Source organism: Mastigoproctus giganteus, chromosome 10, assembly GCF_048544385.1.
Source record: "Mastigoproctus giganteus isolate SK-2022 chromosome 10, ASM4854438v1, whole genome shotgun sequence".
In the NCBI taxonomy this organism is placed as follows: domain Eukaryota; kingdom Metazoa; phylum Arthropoda; class Arachnida; order Uropygi; family Thelyphonidae; genus Mastigoproctus; species Mastigoproctus giganteus.
The window spans coordinates 191,242,512-191,266,532 of record NC_143584.1 but is presented as its reverse complement, the minus strand read 5'-3'; the positions used below and the strand labels follow the sequence as shown (position 1 = coordinate 191,266,532).

General features: G+C 36.4%; 1 protein-coding gene across 1 annotated transcript in view; it reads right to left on the bottom strand.

The window, feature by feature from the left end:
* Window positions 1-1,169: 1,169 nt before the first annotated feature.
* The window catches only part of LOC150079670 (ATPase family gene 2 protein homolog A-like), a 238,027-nt gene continuing 215,175 nt past the window's right edge, over window positions 1,170-24,021 (bottom strand). Inside the window, exon 13 of the mRNA XM_090383160.1 lies at window positions 1,170-1,352. Within this exon, the coding sequence (XP_090239286.1) occupies window positions 1,170-1,352 (183 nt within the window). The remainder of the gene's footprint in view (window positions 1,353-24,021) is intronic.

Below are 24,021 nucleotides of genomic sequence, written 5' to 3'. Positions count from 1 at the left end.
AAAAACTGTCATATTAGGGCTACCCAAGAAGTATTTCATCTATACACGTGTGTTATGCATGAGTTCTCTGGTCGGTTTTTCGGCCTGTATTGCTGGATAAAAATCCTGAGTTTCATTGGGGGAAAGTCTTGCTGTCCATACCTGAGACAGACTCAGCAATGACAAACTCAGCCATGAAGTATAAAAGCTTATAAAAGATCAACACGTAATTGACTGGATTCGAACTGGCCTTTTCCACTCAGTGTAGAGGACAGTGATCTACTGTAAGGTGATGGCCACTTTATGGATAAAAATGTAACATTGCATTGTGCAAGAATGGATGAAAGAAAGCACCTATCCCAGAGTTTATTTTTGTAAATAAAATTAGTCATGGGAATTCATGATGGAAGAACAAGGTGGATGCCAATTCTAACATTAGTTAGCTGGATGCACTCATGTGTAACATAATTTGCAAGGAGTCCAAGAAAGACCAAAAACTTCAATGCAGCGTTAGCAGCCAATGATGTTTAAGAAATGTGCAATTATGCATGCTGGCGTGTAGATATAATGCTTAGGAACCTTTTCTCTCTTTTTCAAAATGAAAGAAATCTCATCCTATTGGGCAGGCATTCTCTCACTAAACAAAACATTTTCAGAGTCTGCCAGGCACCTGGACATCCAGAAACATCACGATGCAGATACATTCATCTTGCTTGCACATGAGAACAAGTTACACAAGAGTGTTGGGAATTATACTGAAGGAAAATAATTGACGTACTAGCATCACATTTTTCTTTAAGAACTGTGTTTGCTGTTTTTCACAACTGATATCTTTAAATTTTCTGTTGTGTTTTTACCTATTATCTGACTTAGATAATATGGTTTCTATATAATCGGTCAGAATCAATAGAAACAATTCAATTGAGTAGCAATCCCCTTTGTCATTTTATTTGTATAAACTAGTTTGTAAACATTTTTTTAATTTGCTCAGTATAAAGTTTCTCCGCAGAAACACCTGATTTTAGAAATCATCTAAATTTTCTTATTAATTTCTGAACCTGTTATTTTGTGTGGATTATTGGTTACATTTAGCTCTTATTACTTCTTGATTAATTTATCTAACAAAGACTGATTAGAAATAAAAGAAATAAATAAAATGTTAACACTTATAAGAGACAAAAATCATGTTTTTATTTGTACAAAAATTTTACATTCTTATCACCTTTATATTCTTCATAAAATTTTACAGTATCTGGAGAAGTTCTTGGAGGTATTTTACTTAAGGCATATTCAAAATGTCTCCATTCTAAACAGTTTGCAACTATATTTTCCCCAATAGCTTCCAGAGCAGCTATACGAAATACTTCTACTATCTAGAAAAACAGAAAAATATAGCCAATTTTACTATAATGGTTAATTAGATGATTAATCTCCTTAAACATTATTTTCTGTATTAAAATAATTAATTTTCTTAAAAAATTATTTTCTGTATATCTGATAATTGTTGTTTATTTATATTGGGTTGCAAAATTCACCCTTAAAAGAGATATGACTCCTCAAACCTGGACAGACTTTACTACATTTAACGACACACGTATTAACGCCACCATCAAAGAAGTTGAACTAAGACATATTAAAAAATGCAACTTCCTTACACAAAAAACACATACAACCCCACAAACCTCCACCATAAACATTTCGTCGCAATCTTTCCCCAACAATGAACTCGCTGGACTTGAATACGGTTTCAATTTCACCATAACGGACCACAACTATCCCACCAAAGAATGTATTATAGAACTACAGACTAAACTTGCAAACCACCCCGATAAATGGGGCATGATACAACAAACCAATTCCATTCTCAGCTCGAAACTCCGCTTGCAACCCAATATAAATAAACAACAATTATCAGATATACAGAAAATACGGAATACCCCCAATATCATTATACAAAAAGCCGGCAAAGGCTATACTATAGTAATTTTAGATAAAAGCACTTACATTAACAAAATGGAGCACATCCTTTCCGACCAGGACACCTATAAACCTGACAACACATATAATATCACCATACTTAAAAATAAACTCGATACTATCTTAAGAAAGCTAAGGACAAACAACGAAATCAATTTACATACATTGCAACAAATTGGTATACGGAATAACATCCTCCCACACGTTTGGCATCGCCAAACTACATAAACCTGACTAACCCTTAAGACCAATAATTTCCTTCAGTAAATCTGCCTTTGCTAACCTATCCTCTTTTTTAGTAAAAATCATTTCCCCCCTTACAAGATTCTCTAAATACAAAGTTAACAATACTATTCAAGCATTTGAGAAAATAAGCTCTACCTTAATCTCCAACGGAGATATTCTAACATCCTTCGACGTAATTTCACTTTACACAAATGTACACCTACCTTTCACTCTACAAGCTTTACAGGATCTCCTAATGAAAGATAATACCCTATCCAACTGCACCTCCCTCTCCATCAATAATATTTTACTTCTCACTTCTTTCCTATTAGACGCGAGACATTTTCAGTTCCATAATCAAATATACCAACAAATATTTGGCCTACCTATGGGTCTAGGAATCTCCGCCCCCTTATCCGAAATTTACCTAGCAACCACAGAGAATCAAATCCTACAGCCTTACCCCACAGAAATTAAATTATACATATGTTATGCAGACGATATATTAATAATAGGCAATAGAACCATAATCGATATCCTTTTCACTAAATTTAATTCAATACATGACAGATTAAATTATACACTTGAAACAGAAGAAAATGGACAGATCAATTTTCTTAATCTCACCATATACAAAACAGACACCAAACTTGGAACCAGAATCTTCAGAAAAAACACACATACAGGGAAATACCTGCATTTTGACTCACACCATCCACTTAGTACAAAAAAGCCGTTCTTTATAATCAGGTTTATAATGCCATCAAATACAGCTCCACACAAGATGATCTATCTACTGAACTTCAATATCTTATAGTAAAGTTTATGGCCAGAAAATACCCATTTCAGTTAATTCAACATACTATTTCTACTGTCAAAAATAACATCAATAATTCACCTAAACATAACGCAAATAGCAACACACGTATTGTTTTCCCTTACCACAGCTGCCTGGCTGGACAGTTCCGCTGGGTGTTTGCAGGTACAGACATCACACTCACATTTTCTGCTTATAACAAACTTAGCTCAATGTTCAACTCATACAAAGAAACATATAAATATCAAATTAATGACATGAATAACATCATATACCTAATAAAATGTCAACAAAATTGTAATACCTGTTATATCGGAAGTACCACCACCAAATACGGTTCCACAAAAACACCTAATACATGAGCATATTATCAATACAATAGTTTTAGAACAGGACAATCAAGTACCAAACTTACACAACACGTACATTCCAATAATCACAACCCCCTAATCGATTCAGCCATTACTATCATTAAATTAAGATCCAGTTATAAAATTTTTCAGTATGAAGCCCTCATCATAGAATGGTTTCACTGTCACTCCAAACTCAACGTCATAAACGCAAAACTACCCTACAATCTTTCCCGGGTCTGGAATCTCACGCACCTGAGATTCCCACATGTTTCAAAGAGCATCACGGGAACTTGGAACTCCTTTAAATATACGCATTCTCTCATTACTTCATCATTGCCAACTGAAGATGTTAACAAACGAAAGTCAACTCGTTATGACTTTTGGCATACCCAGTTTAAATTCCTCCCTTAATTAATTTATCAACTATTTCATTAATGACAACCAAGTACGAAGTTGTGCACTCCTACTTCCTTGAGCTTATTTTAATTTCGATTTTCAAATCATTACCCCAACCCCAATTTATTTAATTCCCTATCCCAAGCATCAATTGCAGATCATACTAAGGCGAGTACCGCTAAATTAAGCATTGCTATTAAATTTGAATTGTAGTTATATGTAAATATAACTACAAGCCTACTTCTGCCAAATATGGATTACAGAAACAAGCAATACTTATTTGCAAAACAGTGATTGGCAGGTCTAGTCCTCTGCATAATTTACTGCTTATTTGTATTCAAATGCGTTTGATAAGCTGCTAATTACCACTTATTTGCATTAGAATGTGTTTGACAGACTATCAGTTACAACTCATTGCAGATCAGTTACCAGTCATTCCAATCATTGCTGATGTATTGAGGAATTAAGGAAAAGCAAAGTGGTAATTTCCATTTCTGTTAGAGTAAAGGCAGCAGGGAATGAATCCTGTGGAGAGAGAGAGTTACTGGAAGCTTTTCTATGGTTTGGAGAAGGATGGGTGTAGGTTGTTTGTTGTTTTGGTTTTTAGGAGCATTAGCAACTAAGGCCATATTGCTCCAGGGATATGCGGTGGTCATTCCCTGACCTTTCTGCATCCTCCGTATTTGGTGGTCATGGGCTCGAACCCTGGTCTAATCAAGAAGCTTGGGTTACGCACTGCTGCTTCTGCCTGCCTGGCTACGGAGGCGCCGTAGCCAGGCGGGCAGAAGCAGCAGTGGGTTTGATATCCTCCCAATATAGGTGCCACATGTGTGGAAATATGTTGATATTAACTGAGTGAAAAGAAGTTAGAGATGGGTATAAATGGAAGTGCAGAGTGAAAGAGGTAAATGCTCTAATTGTGAAAAGGTGTGTGCAAAAGGATCATGGTTCTCAGAAAGCAAGTTACGAATGATTGATGTTCTTCTTTTGACCTATTATGGGTTCAAAACACAACATGTGAGTTTGTGATACACAAGTTGGGTGCGAGTTCCACAATTGTGACTGATTGGAGAAGCTATTCAGAAGGGATTCCGACAAGCTTCCATTTTCAAAGATGTTTAGTTTTCTTAAATGGGTTAGGTTACATTAGATTAGGTTAGGTTAAGCCACTATTCAGAAGAGATTCTGACACTAGTTTCCACTTCGAAGGATGCTTAGTTTTCTTAAATGGGCTAAGTTACATTAGGTCAGATTAGGTTATGCCAATATTCGGGAGGGATTCCGACTAGCTTCAATATCCAAGGATGCCAAAGATTTACCTCCTCTTTTCAGGTAAATCTTCAGCAACCTCGGAAAAGTCAGCTAGTTGGAGAGTGATATGCAATCACAGGGAAAAGTGTAGGAAAGCAACGGGTGGGGGAAAATAGGCTTGCCAATCTGCTTCATGCCACACCTCGGCATGACTGATCGAAAAGGGTACAGTATAATAAAGTTTAACCATAAAATATTTTAATTACACTACTAATCTGAGGACAAGTGCCACATTTATAATTGCTGGTGACTGTCATGGGGATGTAATAAGATGCTGCCAAATAATGGAAAACTTACAAGCAACATCTGCCTTTCCTTGACTGCATTTCTAAGTACTTTCAAAATTATAGTAATGACATTCTTTTCAAGAACTTCTGAAACACAAGTTGCACCCAACTTGTGTTTTAGAAGTTCTTAGTTTTTAGAAGAAGTGATTGGGAACAAAGAAACATATCACGTCCCATTATCAAATCCATCAAATAATTTCACAGTGTACTGGCAAATATGCTGCTTTGGGAAGCAAAAATTCTGGCAAGTTGTCCATAGGCTTCTATGCACAACTTGCCAGTTTATTTGACTCATCCTATAGTAGCAGTAGAGGCATATGATGCAAGAAAGCAAGATATGAGCTTATTTAGCATCAGTCAAAAAAATAAAATAAAATAAAAAAAAAAATTTCACACATCCATTCCCTCTAAAAGTTTGTCCAGTTCCTCATTGAATTCTTTTAAGCTATCAACTTCCACAATGACAGATGGAAGTTTGTTCCAGCAATCAACTATTTCCACACATTATTCTAATCTGAGCAAGTGGAAGAATCCCATCAGAATTCAGGATGCTCAACCCATTCAAGGCATTATACATCTCAATCAGATAACCTTGCAGGTGCCTAGTCCCCAGCTGAAGGGGTCACCAAGCCTTTCTTGGTGACCCCTTCGTACCCCTTACCAATCTTGTTGCCCTTTCCTGTATATGCTTAAGCAACTCAACATCCTTCCTAAAATCCTACTGGTGCCACCCGGAGATAGGGGATGCCGAGTTTCAGTACGGTATGTATAATGTATTTAGTAAGGATAGGGAAGATAGAAGGGGTGGTGGGGTCGTGCTTCTTATCAAAAGCAGCCTGAGCGTGATGAAAGCCTTCCTGGATTCAGATGCCTCACATGCCAATATAGAATCTTTATGGTGTGAGATAGTTGGAAGCAAAGGTATAATGAGACTGGGAGTAATCTACAGGCCAGCTGATTGTGAACATTATGATGAGAGCCTCTACATGCAAATGGAATGGGCAAGTAATCGTGAATGTCTTATTATGGGTGATTTTAATTTGTCTCTAATTGATTGGAGCAAATGGGAGGGAAACTCCACATTGGGGACAAAATTTTTAAATCAACTAGATGATTGCTATTTGTATCAAGTGTGAGGGAAAGTACTAGGGAAAAGAATACTCTAGACCTCATTATCACCCATGAGCCAGATGACATAATAGGGCGACAGTACAGGAACCAGTAGGTATGCAGTGTTCACTGAGTTCTATGGTGGACAATGAAGAGAGAGGTAGCAGTAGTTAAAGGCAAAGGAATGGGTTATAATTTCAGTAAAGGAAATTACGACAACTTAAGGTGGTACATGGCCACTATTAACTGGGTGGATATCTCACAGAGAGGAATACAACTGAACTATGGTATACCTTTAAAACATTAATCACAGAAGCCTTGAATGCGTATATACCATTAAAATATATTCACGAGGAGGATTCCAAGTTGGACGAATAACGAAGTTGGCAGATTGCTTGAGCAGAAAAAGATGGCATGGAAAAGTTACAGAGCAATAAAAAGTACAGAAACCTATAACAGCTACAAATTGATCTGTAATAATGTCACAGAAAAGGTTAGGCTGGCAAAGGCAGATTATAAGAAATCGCTGGCAAAAAGGGGGGATAAGGAATTCTTCACATATATAAATGCAAAGAAGAGAAGAACAAACCAGATTGAACCCTTACGTAATGGAAGTGGGATAATATTAGATAACCCAGCTGAAGTTGCAGATGAACTCAACAGTTACTTTGCATTGATATTTACAAAAGAAAAACCCTTTACATCAATGAGAAATTATGGGAGTGAAATTGAAAAAAAAAAAGAAGAAAAAAAAAAGCAATTAATGATGTTTAAATTTGAAATGTTTATTTAATGAAAAAAATTTCCAGCCTACAGGCCTATAATCTTAAGGGAGATGGCAAGTGAGTGCATTGAACCACTGAGGTTAAATATGCGAGCATCACTGGATCTCGGGAGTGATTTCATTGGATTGGAAAAGTACCAATGTGTCTCCAATACATAAGGCTGGTTCTAAGAGTGAAGTAGGAAATTACTGGCCGGTTAGTCTACTTCAGTAGTAGGGAAAATCATGGAGACAATGATCAAAGTTGGAATTCAGGATCATTTAGACCGGTGTTTCCCAACGTGGGTCCCACGCCCCACATGGGGGAAATTTGATTGTTCAGGGGGGGCAATTCAAAAATATGATGAGCAAGAAAAATGGCTGCTTAAAATTGATGAAAGATGAGAATCCAGAGATGCTTCTTCTGCATTGTGTTATTCATAGGGAAAACTTGGTAGCTAAAAATATTTCACCTGTTCTTCATGAAGTACTAAAATCAGTTATAAAGTGTGTCAATGCCAAATGTGAGCGTCTCTTCAAGCTTTTTTGTGAAAAACAAAATGCAGACCAGGTGAGACTTTTACTTCACACTGAAGTAAGGCGGCTCTCGAAAGGGAACTGCTTGAAAAGATTTTTGGAACTATTTGATACTATTAATGACTTTTTAAGTGACAAACCTGAAATGAAGCATCTGTTAACGGTCGATGGTAAAGCATTTGTGAGTTATTTAGCCGATATCTTTGAAAAACTAAATATATTAAACAACTTCGAGGAACAAATAAAACTCTCGTCGATGCAAAAGCGAAGATATTTGGTTTCATTACATTTATTGAATTATGTCAAAAATATATTTGTAACAAAAACTTTGAACACGTTGGCTGCAAAAATGTGAAGTGACTGATACCGCTGTACTTGTTATTGTCGATCATCTGAAAATTTAAAAGAAAGGTTTTCTGATTTAAAACAAATTGATTTTCCAACCTGGATGATGCAACCAATGTTAGTGGATTTGTCTGATGTATCAATGCAGTACCAAGAAGAACTCTCAGAAATGCAAAATGATGAGTCAATTAAAACTTTATTCAATATAAAAAAAGCGATGGCATGGCTTTGGGATGAAACAGAAATTAAATACCCAAATTTAACAACCAACTTTTCAAGAGAGCTATTGTTACCTTTTTCCATCTTCATATTTAGCTGAATGTGGATTTAGTGCCATAAATGATTTGTTACTAAAGAAAAGAAATCGACTGGATATCACAAAACGGGGAGACTTGAGACTGAAGCTGACTAAATTGGAGCCCAATATAAAATCTCTCTGCATCAAGCACAAGGGTCTCACTAAATTTAGTCCACTCATCTAGAAGTGACCTTCACATGGAATGTTGAAATTATTAAACAATTAAATAATAATTACTAAAAATTAAAATATTATAGAAAAATCTTTCATATAAATTATTTTGTACTTGAATTTTAGTTGTCTATTATATGTTGTGAAAATTTACTTGCTGTTTTTTCTTAATAATTTCCTAATGATTTCTTCCTAAAACCTGTCTTGTGTCCTGAACAAGTTATAATTAGGCTTCATTTAGGGAATAATGCAATTTTTGAATATAAAAAATATGTATATCGGTGTTTCCCAACGTTACATAGGGGGCATCGGAATTTTAGAAAGACTTAGGTGGGGCACGGTAAAAAAAAGGTTGGGAAACACGGATTTAGACAGAAATGGAATTCTGAAGGATACTCAGCATGGTTTTGTAAAGGGAAAGATATGTTTAACTAATCTCATTAGCTATTTTGACAGGGTCACTGAAGAGCTAGACTTTGTGAATAATTTTCGACATTGTTTATTTGGATTTCAGCAAAGCATTTGACTCAGTCCCACACGAGTGGTTACTTTATAAATTGGAACAGGTTGGAATCACAGGGAAAATCCTTAGATGGCTTCAGTGCAGGAAGCAGAGGGTTGTGATAAATGGTTATTCCTCAGATTGAGTTGATGTAAGAAGTGGGGGTTCTCCAAGGATCAGTATTAGGACCACTGTTTTTGATTTTCATAAATGACATCGATGAAGGGATAGAGCACATGATGTCTAAATTTGCAGATGATATAAAAGTTGGTAGAGTAGTTAATGATTGCCACCAACAGAGCTTCTTCAGAATGACCTAGATAGACTTCAGGGATGGTCAGAAAAATGGCAGTGATGCTTTAATCCAGCAAAGTGTAAGGTATTGCAACTAGGGAACAGTAACCCCAAAATAACTTATACACTTAGCAGAGTTGAACTAAAGCTGGTAGTGGAGGAAAGGGACTTGGGTGTTATGATACCATCAGAATAAGTTCTCTGAGTATTGTAGACAGGTTGCAAGGAAGGTCCATTGTGTCCTATCGATGATTTGTTGTTGTTTGTTTGTTATTTGGTTTTTAGAAGCATTAGCAACTAAGGCCATACTGCTCCGGGAATATGCGGTGGTCATTCCCTGACCTTTCCGCATCCTCTGTATTTGGTGGTGACGGGCTCGAATCCTGGTCTAATCAAGAAATGTGTGCTACGCACTGCTGCTCCTTCCCACCTGGCTATGGAGGTGCCATCAATGATTTATCGAACAATTGCTAGTAGAGATAAGGACATCATAATCCTATTATATAAGGCTATTGTTAGACCACACTTGGAATATTGTGTTCAGGTAAGGAGACCGCATCTAAAGAAAGATGTTGTGCTTCTTGAAAGGGTCCAGTGATGGATAACTTGCTTGGTGAGATCGGCAAAAGGGCGTCCATATGAGGAAGGACTTTGAATATATTGGTTTTGAAGAGCACGGAAACTAGGCACCTTAGAGGAGACTTGATTGAGGTGTTTAAGGCTCTGAGAGGCATAAGCAAAATGAATGAGGACGAGATTTTCACGGTTATAAATGATTCTAGAACAAGGGACCATAATTTCAAGTTACGGGGGGAGATGTTTAGAATGGATTGGGGGAAGTTTTATTTTAGCCAGCAAGCTATAAATTACTGGAATAAGTTACCTATATGGGTGGTAGAGGCTGACAAATTCAAATTCAAAGGGAAATTCAAAGGTTAGCTGAATAATTACCTATGGGAGGAGGGAAACACTTAGGCTCATTTCCTTTTCTCATATTTATTAATCATTATTATTTATTTTCTTTTTCTTATTATTATTTTATTATTATTATTTTTTTTGGCTAGTGCAGCATAAGTCATAGGCTTCCTTGCACCATTTGGCCATTGCTAATACTAATACTAAAATGAGGCCTCTAGACCTGTACACTACACAGTACTCAAGGTGTGGTCTGACCATTGCCTTATAGAAAGGGATAATCACCTCCTTTTCCCTGCTAGCAAAATTCCTGTATAATACCCCATGACCTGCTCTGGCAGCCTGTCTGCATTGCTCAGAAAACTTCATGTCTGACTGCACAATTACTCCCAGGTCTTTTTCATTTTCTACCACCCTAAGTGTAGAAGCACACACAGTTGGTATGTTTCTCTGGGATTACTTCTACCCATATGCTGTACTTTGCATTTGTCAATGTTAAAGTTCAGAATTTTTAAAACCATTCCAATCCTCATGCAGTCATATCCATAAAATTTATGCAATGCTTACTGTGCATAAAATGCATCTACAATAAGCAATGACAAAATGAAACCTTTAACACTTACCGCTTTCTTTCAATTTGTTATTTCTAGCGTAATAGCCGAAAAATTCATTTGGAGAACACACACATTTATTTATTTTACTCATTTGCAAAAGTCTGGATTTGGGTTCCACTGGAGACTGAACTAATCCTTATAGGCTTCTTCAATAGAGACTGGACTGCAGTTTTCATGAAAAGGAAGAGTACAACACCCCCCTGCAAAGGCTATACCAGATTTTTCAGCCTACAAAATCCAAGCTGACCAGTGAGCAAAAACATGTACAAATAGAAAATACAATAAAATCATATCCCAGTGCAGCATGACAAAAGTAGCGAATGTTGTATGTCCTAAAACAATCAACATGAACACAATCTTGTATAATTTATAGCATTTTTCATTATAACTAACATTCAGTTAAATGAACCAAAAACCTAGGGTACTCTGAAGTTTATTTAGTGAAAGTTTACCTTATAAATATTGGAAAATGATGCAAAGAACACCCCCCCCCATCCATCTCCTCTAATAACACTACACAACATGATTTTTACCTCCAGCAAATCAATGGTTGTTTCTGCTCAAGTTTTATGTATAGAATTTAAAATCAATCATAAAAATTTCCTATCATGTCTCAGTTTTAAGATATAGATAGATAATTGGATTCTGTAAAAGATATCGTTACTGTTTGAAATACAATTTTTAAACATTAACTTTTGGTTGGTTTTGCTTATTGGGCTAAAAGTTAAGCAAGTACATCATTACTGTTCTTGCAATATAGTATATTTTGATTTTGATGCACTTTTCCAGACAAGTCAGTATTTTTATTAATTTTATTACACGATTCAACTGTTCAATATATAGGGTATGATTGACTATGCTACAAGAATTCACCTTCTGTTTAAATTTACCAAATGCTTTTACCGTTTTTAGGTTAATGCATTGTTAAAATGGAGAAGACAAAGCACACAACTTGCATAAATCACCCAGACAACTGCTGCTATGTTTGTGGACACAACCCTAAAAATTCAGAGGAAGTAAATGTCAAAAAAGTTGCATATTCATTGTACTTCGGCTGCAAGATCGGTGACCAAGAAAAAAATTGGGCTCCACATATCTGTTGTATTACTTGTACAATGAACTTAAGACTGTGGTTATATGGCAAGCTGAGAGAATTACCTTTTGCTGTCCCTATGGTGTGGCATGAGCCCAAGAATCATTTCGATGACTGCTATTTCTGCATGACAAAAATAAAATGTATTTCCAAAAAGAGCAAGCACTGCATCAAATATCCCATCAGCAATTAGGCCAGTGCCACATGGTTAAGAACTGCCAGTACCTGTGCCACCAAAATCTTGGGATATTGGAAGTAGTGATGAAGGTACAGAAGAAATCGTTTTATCAGATGTCGCGGAATCATGTACTTCACATGATTTGGACTACGAGCCAGAAAAAGAAAAGGCCCACACTACATTGAACAAGAAGAATTAAGCGACTTGATCAGAGACTTGGGCTACAAGATGGGGGCTTACCCAAAGAGAAGGCTGAATTACTCGGATCCAGACTACAACAGTGGAACTTACTCGCCAAAGGTACAAACATTACAATATACTGTAATTGTTTGTTTGTTAATTGGTTTTTAGGAGCATTAGCAACTAAGGCCATATTGCTCTGGGATATGCGATAGTCATTCTCTGACCTTTCCGCATCCTCTGTATTTGGTGGTGATGGGCTCGAACCCCGGTCTAATCAAGAAGCGTGTGCTACGCACTGCTGCTCCTTCCCACCTGGTTACGGAGGCGCCACAATATACTGTAAGAGAAATTAAGAGTTTTCAAGATATTTTGCAATGGAAAACAACATGTGTGTCAGCAAAGACATCGTTGGTCTTATGCATGAACTGAACATTGATCACAATACCTCTGAATAGTGTTTGTTCATTGATGCATCAAAGCTAAGTTTGAAAGCAGTATTGTTTCATAATGGAAATACTGTACCATCAAATCCTCTTGTTCATGCTATTGGCCTGAAAGAAACGTACGATAGTATGTCCCAGATTCTTGCTGCTATATGTTACAATGACTATGGTTGGAATATTTGTGGTGATCTCAAAGTGATTGGACTGCTTGTTGGGTTCCAAGGTGGTTTCACTAAATACTGTTGTTTCCTGTGTTTGTGGGATAGTCGTGCAACAGCCAAACACTAGTCGTACAACACTGGGACAAGAGAGATGAATATATTCCCAGCAAAAGCAATGTAAAGTATGTTCCATTGGTTGATCCACAAAAGGTTTTTCTTCACCCTTTACACATCAAGCTTGGACTGATTAAGAATTTCACTAAGGCTCTGGATAAAGAAAGCAGAGAGTTTGCATATTTACTGAAAATGTTTCCAAATTTATCTCATGCAAAGCTGAAGGAAGGAATTTCCATAGGTCCTCAAATAAGAAAGCTCCTAAAATATGAAGAATTTCAAAGAAACCTGAATGATGTTGAACTGGCTGCATGGAAATCTTTCAAGGCTGTGGTACACAGATTCCTCGGAAAGAGGAAAGAATAGAGCTATGAGAAACTGGTGACAAACTTGCTGAAATGTTACAAGAACATGGGGTGCCAAATGTCATTGAAAATGCATTTCCTTCATTCCCATCTGGATTTCTTCCCTGAAAACTTAGCAGATGTCAGTGATGAACAAGGAGAGCATTTCAACCAGGGTGTATCTGCAATGGAAAAACGATACCAAGATCGCTGGGACTCTGCCATGATGGGAGATTACTGTTGGTTCCTTAAACAGGAAAGCAATCTGGAGTATAAAAGGAAATCATTGAGTGGGAAAAATGTCTAAGTAACATATATTGTGTGTAATAATTACAACCATGTATGCTGATATTGTATAAAAACAAGGAATTTAAAAAATGCATATATCTTTTGATGTAGATGTGACAGAAGAAAAAGACCGATATTTTCATAATCAGGACATTAATTTTGTTCAGAATAACCAACTTTTATTCCAGAAGTAGGACAAAAAAAAATTTTGTCGGGTAGTGTTAATTTGTCTAATTCCTAGTTCCACAACTCCAGATGGGCGTTTGTTCCAACAATCAAATCTTCTTTGGCTGAAAGCAAATTTCCACACATCTATCCTGCAACCATCCTTCCTCAATTTAAGTTTGTGTCCTCTTATGTGTGTTGTTTGGGCTAGAGTATGAATGCTATCAACATTTAACTTACTCAATCCATCAAGTCTCAAACACCTCAATGAGATCTCCTCACAGGTACCTAGTTTTCGGACATTGAAATTTGAAGAACTGAAACCTTTCTTGGTAAGGATAACTTTATTTTCCTCACTAATCTAATTGCCCTTCTCTGTCCCATTCCAACAAATCCACATCCTTCTTAAAATGAAGTTTCCAGATTTGTATGTAGTACTCAAGTCCTTAGTTTAACTTCTGTTCCAGGTAAATTAATGGAGGCACTGGTTAAAGGAGCACTGCAGGATCATCTAGACAAGAATTCCGTTATAGCTCAGACGCAGCATGGTTTTGTTAAGGGCAGGTCTTGCCTGACCAATTTGATTGGATACTATGATGTAGTCACAAAAGAACTGGATGCAGGGAATAACTTTGATATTATATATTTGGATCTTAGAAAGGCTTTTGATACTGTTGCACATGGAAGACTGCTGCACAAATTGGAGCAGTGTGGCATTGGAGGAAAATTGCTGCTATGGATAAGGGGATGGTTGAGTGGCAGAAGACAGAGAGTGGTAATCAATGGACACTGCTCAACGTGGACTAATGTTATTAGTGGAGTTCCTCAAGGTTCAGTGTTGGGTCCATTGTTGTTTTCGGTGTTTATGAATGATATTGATGATGGGATATCAAGTTTAATGTCTAAGTTTGCAGATGATACAAAGGTTGGCAGGGTCGTTAAGGACACTACTGACGCTATGCTGCTGCAACAGGATCTGGAAAGGTTGAACAGATGGGCTGAGAGGTGGCAAATGAAGTTTAACATTGACAAATGTAAAGTACTACATATGGGTAACAGTAACCCCAGAGCAATGTATCAACTCTGCGGTACTACACTGACAGTAGTGGAGAATGAAAAGGACCTGGGGGTAATTGTGCAGGCAGATATGAAGTTCTCTGAGCAGTGCAGACGAGCTGCAAGAGTAGCTCATGGTGTCTTGTCAATGATATACAGGAATTTTTCTAGCAGGGATAAGGAGGTGATTATTCCCTTGTATAAGGCAATGGTTAGGCCACATCTTGAGTACTGTATACAGGTCTGGAGGCCTCATTTCAAGAAGGATGTAGAGCTGCTGGAACGGGTACAGAGAAGGGCAACAAGATTAGTAAATGGAACAAAGGGTTGCTCTTACGAAGAAAGGCTTAAGTTTTGCAAATTACAGAGTCTGGAGACTAGGCACCGGCGAGGTGATCTGATAGAGGTGTATAAGGCTTTGAATGGTTTGAGCATGCTCAATGCCAATGGGATTCTTCATCTTTCTCAGAATAATCACCTCAGAGGGCATAAATTCAAATTGAGGAAGGACGGATGTCGGATAGATGTGCGGAAATTTGCCTTTGGCCAGCGGGTGGTTGGTTGGTGGAACCGACTTCCATCACTTGTTGTTGAAGTTGATAGCCTAAACAAATTTAAAGCTCAACTGGACAGGTATTTCGAACGAACGGAGGGGTGAAATGGGAGAGGGTTTTTTTTTTTTTTTTTTTTGGCTGATGCTGAATAAGCTTGCTTTCTTGCATCATATGCCTCTACTAATGCTAATGCTAACTACCTCCTTATAACCTCTGGAAAAATTTCCGTACATCACTAACAAAACCCTGTCAGCTGTCCTAGCAGCACATTTGCACTGCTCAGAGAACTTCATGTCTGACTGCTCAAAGTCTTTTTCATTCTTTACTTCCTTCAGTGTGAAACCGCACGGTACATTAATTGGGATTACTGCAAACCTTATGCAGCATCTTGCGTTTGTCAATGCTAAACTTCAATTACCACTTCTTAGCCCATTTTTCTATAGAAAATAATTGGTCCAGCACTTAACCCCGAGAGGATCCACTAATAACATTGGTCCAAGATGACTGGTGCTCCCATTGATAACAACTCTGTCTTCTCCCACTCAACCATCCCTTTAGCCATAGAAGTAACTTGCTGTTAATGTCACAATGCTCCAATTGTACAGAAGTCTTTTATTTTGAAGACTAAATGCACGAGGCATAATATGTTATGGGTTAAATTAACTATATAATATTGGTGTAAATACGCCATAGTTTACTCATAAATTTAACTACATAAGTAGTGTAATGGTATCGTTTGATTTTATCTCATATTGTGGCTACCTTCACAACGAGATACCAGGTATTGCATTACTTTGAATAAATAGCGCTTCTCTAGTGGAGGAGACTACTGTTGTTTATTCTCAGTGGGCACCACCACCCAGACGCGTTTCGGAGTTTGTTGGCTCACTCATCGGTGGGCAGGCAGGTACCCTGATAATGTAGACATGCCATCATGGTTGTGAAGTTAATTCTGCAATATGAGAGATGCCAAATGATGAAGATAATACATAAGTACATAATACATAAGTAGTGAACGATGCTGTTACACTACTTATGTATTTAAATTTATGGTGTATTTACACTGATATTAGATAGTATGAATCAGAGTTGTACTACTCAATATGTTCTATGTTGATAATAATATGAGTAAAATAATAAGAGGAGTTTACCTCAATATAGGTAAGGAGACCGCATCTAAAGAAAGATGTGCTTCTTGAAAGGGTCCAGTGATGGATAACTTGCATAGAATACTTCCGTATGATACCCTCCAGAAATTAAAACGGAAAAAACGAAAAAATCGACAACTTACTGGTACATTAGAGTAAAATATAAATAATTAAATAATCAAATTAACGCAATTAAAAAAATTTAACGAAAATATTGAAAACAATTTTCCTTCCTGAAGCTGACAACGCTTTTCAACCATATGTCGTGATCACAGGAATGAAAATTACCGAATCGGGTTAAACCTGATACTTAAATAGAGATTATTTGTCTTTTTGCGCATGCGCGTAAAGGTACACGAATCGGAGATAAAATATGGCTGCCGAACATTAACAGAATCCTCGTGTAATTTAATTTCAACGGTTTCTGCAATTAATAGTTGCGTATAATTACGTTGAACGTTAAGTATTTTGGCTTCGTTAAATAAAAAAGTATGTTTTTCGTTAATGGCATGAGAGGCGAATTCTGACGCTGCTGAACGAGAAGCACGAACTGAGGCTTCATGTTGATTTACAAGAATATTAAGAGAAAATCGGATCGAACCCTGATAAGACGAGTCGCAATCACCGCAAGAAATGTTGTATACCAGATCATTAATTTGTGTTGCGAACGCTGAAAGAACCGAGCGATTTTTCAGTATAGTGTGTAACTTCCATATTGGCCTAGCTACAATTTTAAATTCGGTATCTTTAAAGAATCTGTTAAGCTGTTTGTGCCACTGTTCAACATATGGGACAGAAATAAAGTATTTTTTGATATTACTATTGTTGATTGGTGTAGTATTTTGTATCCTATCCTTAGCTTGTACCCTAATTCGATTTATTGTGTTAATGGGATAACCCCTGTTCAAGAATCTGCTAGTTAATATTTGTATTTCTGAGTCCAAAGCAGAATCCGTCGTTGAATATTTATAGGCATTAAGAAATTGATTAAAGATAATCGATCTTTTTGTAGGTGAACGGGTGATAGCTATTATAATGTAGAAGCATACCGGTGTTTGTAGGTTTTCGATAGATGCTAAATTGTATTTTATTCAAGTCCCGGGTGAGCGTGAAATTTAGAAAGTTTAATGACTTAGTATCCGTATCCTCCCTTTCCAATGTAAATTTGAGTCTAGAATGAATATTATTAAACGAATGTAAAATGTCTTGGATAGTATTACTATCGGTAATAACTAGAACATCATCTAAATACCTCCCATAGTATGTGATGCGGGTTCGAAAAGGTGTCAAATGTATCTGCTCAATCGTTGAGAGATAGATCTCTGACATTAAGCCACTCAGGCTCAAACCCATTGGTAATCCAAAAATTTGTTTGTATACCTTGTCTCGAAAGGTGATGTAGTTAGCCTCAACTAACAGATTAATTAAGTGAAAAATTTCCTTAATAGGTAGCTTCGTATAATTAATCAGTGTCGAGTTTTTATTTAACATATCCCAAATAATATCTAATGTGTATTCAACGTTTACATTCGTATATAATGAGGTAACATCTAGTGAGAATAAATTGTCATTGTCGCCGAGTCTACAGTCTTTAAGCTTATTAAATAATGTATCGTAGTTCTTAATCCTAAATTGTATTACCTGTCTAAAGGGTTTTATAATGTTATATATATGTGTGGCTAAGGATGAAAATGCCGAGTTCCTGTAGGAAACAATAGGTCGAATAGGAAACCCAGTCTTGTGTAATTTTACCTGACCGAAAAGTGCAGGAATATTGTATGTTCTGGACTTCAATTCCTTTAACTGAACCATAGTAATGTAGTCGTTTTTTCGATACGTGGTTAACGTTTTATTGTATTGATTGACCAAATTGGTAAACAGTGCCGGGTCTACTTCACGATAAGTGGAAGTATCTGACACACCCGAATCTAACTTATTAATATAATCATGTTTATCTAGTATTACCACTGTATCTCCTTTATCTGCCCTCTGTATAATAATGTCCTTATTTCCCGGAAGTCCTCGTAAAGCTGAACTGTCATGTGTATTCAATTTAGGAAGTCGCGTTTCTTTTATGTTATTCACTACTTGGTTAACTTGTTGAATAAATACATCTTTTTGTGGAACATTACGAAGTCCAAATTCAATATCAATTACGCATTGTTTTTTAGGCAGTTTTCGAGGTGGTAAATTATAATTTAGTCCTTTGGATAAAAGCAAAATCTGGTCCTGTGATAGTGTACACGAGGAAAGATTTGTAACCTGTTGATATGTCGGTTCGTTGGATAATTGGTGAGGGGGGTGTTCGTGAACTAGCTGACATATTCTGTGGTAACACGTTGTGTGTCTTTGGGGGGGGGATGTCACCCAACTCGTATGAACTTGGTCGCAAGCCTGCGACAATGTGTCTTGACCTATCTGATAATGTTTGCAACTTATTAATGACACCGATTAATTATACGAAGCTACCTATTAAGGAAATTTTTCACTTAATTAAACTGTTAGTTGAGGCTAACTACATCACCTTTCGAGACAAGGTATATAAACAAATTTTTGGATTACCAATGGGTTTGAGCCCGAGTGGCTTAATGTCAGAGATCTATCTCTCAACGATTGAGCAGATACATTTGACACCTTTTCGAACCCGTATCACATACTATGGGAGGTATTTAGATGATGTTCTAGTTATTACCGATAGTAATACTATCCAAGACATTTTTCATTCGTTTAATAATATTCATTCTAGACTCAAATTTACATTGGAAAGGGAGGATACGGATACTAAGTCATTAAACTTTCTAAATTTCACGCTTACCCGGGACTCGAATAAAATACAATTTAGCATCTATCGAAAACCTACAAACACCGGTATGCTTCTACATTATAATAGCTATCACCCGTTCACCTACAAAAGATCAATTATCTTTAATCAATTTCTTAATGCCTATAAATATTCAATGACAGAATCTGCTTTGGACTCAGAAATACAAATATTAACTAGCAGATTCTTAAACAGGGGTTATCCATTACCACAATAAACCGAATTAGGGTACAAGCTAAGGATAGGATACAAAATACTACACCAATCAACAATAGTAATATCAAAAAATACTTTATTTCTGTCCCATATGTTGAACAGTGGCACAAACAGCTTAACAGATTCTTTAAAGATACTGAATTTAAAATTGTAGCTAGGCCAATATGGAAGTTACGCACTATATTGAACAATTGCTCGGTTCTTTCAGCATTTGCAACACAAATTAATGATCTGGTATACAACATTTCTTGCGGTGCTTGCGACTCGTCTTATCAGGGTTCGACCCGATTTTCTCTTAATATTTGTGTAAATCAACATGAAGCCTCAGTTCGTGCTTCTCATTCAGCAGTGTCAGAATTAGCCTTTCATGCCATTAACGAAAAACATACTTTTTTATTTAACGAAGCCAAAATACTTAACGTTCAACGTAATTATACGCAACTATTAATTGCAGAAACAGTTGAAATTAAATTACACGAGAATTCTGTTAATGTTCGGCAGCCATATTTGATCTCCGATTCGTGGACCTTTACGCGCAAGCGCGAAGACAAATAATCTCTATTTAAGCATCAGGTTTAACCCGATTCGGTAATTTTCATTCCTGTGATCACGACATACGGTCGAAAAGCGTTGTCAGCTTCAGGAAGGAAAATCGTTTTGAATATTTTCGTTAGATTCTTTTAATTGCGTTAATTTGATTTTTAATTGTTTTAAACTGATTTGAATTGTGTTAAATTGATTATTTAATTATTTATATTTTACTCTAATGTACCAGTAAGTTGTCGATTTTTTTCGTTTTTTCCGTTTTAATTTCTGGAGGGTATCATTTTTTCATTTTTTTTTTTGTATCATACGGAAGTGTTCTACGCACTATATTGAGGTAAACTCCTCTTATTATTTTACTAATATTACACTGATATTATATAGTTAATTTAACCCATACATATTATGCCTCGTGCATTTAGTCTTCAAGCCCACTGATGAGTGAGCCAACAAGCCCTGAAACGCGTCTGGGTGGTGGTGCTTGTTGGCTCACTCATCGGTGGGCAGGCGAATAAATAACAGTAGTCTCCTCTACTAGAGAAGCGTTATTTATTCGAAGTAGTGCAATACCTGGTATCTCGTTGTGAAGGTAGCCACAATACGAGATAAAATCAAACAATGCCGTTACACTACTTATGTAGTTAAATTTATGGGTAAACTATTGTGTATTTACACCGATATTATATAGAAGTCTTTTATCCACAACAGTATCAAAATCTTTTCTGAAATCTAAGTATATGATGTCAAAATTATTTTTCTGCATCTAGTTCCTTTGTTACTGCATCAAAATATCCAATCAGATTGGTCTGACAATACTGTGCCTCAAATAATCCACGCTGTGATTGTCATGTGTATATATATATATTCACATTTTCATTTTTTTTTTTTTTTTGTAGTTGTTGGTGCATCGGCTTCTGTGGCCATAATGCACCTCCCAAGGTTTTTGTAGTACTTTGATCCAAGTCCAAGGCGGGATTCAAACCAGCGACCTTTCGGTTGCCAGGCAGGCACTTTACCCACCCGGCTAGCCCGGTCTGCATATATTCATAATCTACTCATTCATTTCATTCAAAAACCATGAGATTTCACTATGAGATAACAGGAAAATGTATAGCAGTTCTGCTGAACTAAGACAAAATCAGGAAAAGAACTAGGACAGAAACAGACTATTCCAGTCCTCAGGGGCCCAGAGTGCAAAAAAAAAAAAAGTCAACAGAAACCAAGAATTATTATGAATGAAAATTAAGCCTGCACTTGGATCCTCTAGGAACACAATAACCTGCCCGTGCCAGTGACAGCCCCAGAAACTCATAGTCATGCTAACATGAAAAATGTTATCATATCGTCAAAACAGACAATATGATATTTTCATGAAATTTTCAGAGCAGTTTTACACAGAGCACTCAAAAAGAACTAGACTATTTTGGATAAGTCAAGGCAAATAAAGCCACAAGGTACCAGCATACAGTGTCTGAAACTGCACATTTTATTTGCCAATTTGCTTGTTTTTGTGAGAGAAAATATCAAATACTGCAGCATGCAACAATTTGATCACTGCTTGAATAGCCCTTTAGAAGTTCCTGCCATCACTAATGGAACAATGTGGGGAGGGGTAGACCTTTAAAACCACTCTGGTTTGATGATGGGGAAAAAATTAGCATTGTTACTATACTACTACAGAAAGTGAATACTTACAAAATTACCAAAATTCCCAAATTAAAAAAAAAAAAAAATTAAATTGTTATTATAAATAGTACTTCCCATTACTTTTTTCTGTCTAGTATGATGAGTGGAAGCAAGAAAACTGAAATGTACTGCTTCTTCAATTGTATACTATATACTGCCATGCATTATGTGAATTTATCATGTCTACTGCTAAAAAAAAATGTTTCCTATTCTTTTCCAATTACATGCAGGCTTATAGTAGTATTGGGGGTTTCACTAATTATTTGTTTAATTTTAATTAAAACAAATATAAATTTGTTTAATTTAAATAGGCTTGTTTTTGAATAAAATATGCAAAAATGACATTGCATTTGTTTACTATTACAAAGTTAACACCATTTGTAATATATTTTTCTAGTATGATCATGGATGCAGAACCTTAGAATTATTGAGAATGAACAGCAAGATGGCATTAGAAGTGAACAGCAGACTACTAGGATGCAGCCATTCTCTGCATCATTTTAGTTCATACAGAACAATCCACATAAGAACAAGCTTACCTCTATGTTTAAGTTTTGTAGCTAGGTATAGAAACAAGAGGCTGTGTAAATAAACCATTCTGCTATATCTCTGGTAGTTTTGCTGTACAAAAGCAGAGGAAAAACAATACTGAATTACATCAGAACCTAACAAAGCTGGTATCCTTGGGCTCGGCACATGCTGGATTTTTGAAAATTTGGGTTTTTCAAAGGTCATGCATGTAACCTAAGTATTCAGGGGTAATTTGTTATTTTTACAAGACATCACAATAGTGCTGATTCCTATAATCTTCAAAGAGCAATAGTCATCAGCCTTAAGCCAAAATGTTAAACCGTAATGCTGGATTTGTCCAGTGGGTAACATATTTGCCTAAGAAATAAAAAGTTGTGGGTTTAAATGCTGTTGCAATTGTCCAATATTTATTAGTACAATGTATAAATATTGCGATATTATTTCAGCAAATGAATAACCTTTAACATGTCTGCTGCTACACGTATGTGTAAAACAGTACTGAAGTAATGTGCTGTGACACATATAAGCAGCCATTCATAAGCAGATTTACAGTAGGATAGTTAACCACAATTGTATTAAATAATTAAGGAAATGGAGTTGTGATAAGAAAAAGTCTGTCTTTTTCTATTCCTACAGTCTAGAGTGAACCATGGGTCCTTGGATGACTGCCAATTTTGCTTATAAAGTGTAAGGCTATAACACTAAAAATAGACATTTTATATTCAAATCTACCATAATACATATATGGATCTAATTTGCCTATATATTAACCACCAGAAACTCTCAATGCAATTTCATCATCAGATTCTGAATATAATGTATATGGTAACAATGATTGTTCTCATGAAAATGTATATGAAAAGGAATTCCCACAAAACAAATTAAATGATTTAGTTCTTAGAAACTTCTGCAGAGATGGTGGATCAAGACTAAGCTAAGTTACTTTTTTTTTTTTTTTTTTTTATGTAAATCCCAAACACGAGAGGTATTAGAAACTATAGTACTTAGTACCATGCTTGGGTTGGAGGTTGAGAAGACGAAAGAAGATATTTGTTGACATCGAACTTGAACTTCGGTAGACTGTAACTTTCAGGAAATACATATGAAGGAAGGTTGTTCCAGAAAAAGGCAGTTGAATGAATAAACGAGGAAGATGAAAAGTTGGTTCTGTGAGTTTGAAGTTGGACAGTAAATGGATGTTGGCTGGTGGCGGCACATGTTCGGACTGTTTTGAAAGAGAGAGCAGGAATTATAGAAGCCAATTCAGAAGAACAGTGCCCATGAAAGTATCTGTAGAAGAGGCATGCAGCAGAAACAGAACGTCTATGAGACAGTGAGTGGAGAGACTGTTAGAGATGAATCATTAATTAACCTAACTGCCCTCTTCTGAATGGAATCAAGAAGCCTGAGAGAGGTTTTGGGGGCACCACCCCAGATGTGTGAACAATATTCCAGGGCAGGGCAGGGTGGATTTGCGATTTATACAGAGTGAGCAGCTGTTTGGAAGAAAAGAAACGCCGAGAGCGAAAGAGAAAACAAAGTTTTTTAGATGCAGAGGAAGCAATATTTGTAATGTGCTTGTGCCAAGAGAGAATAGGGTAAT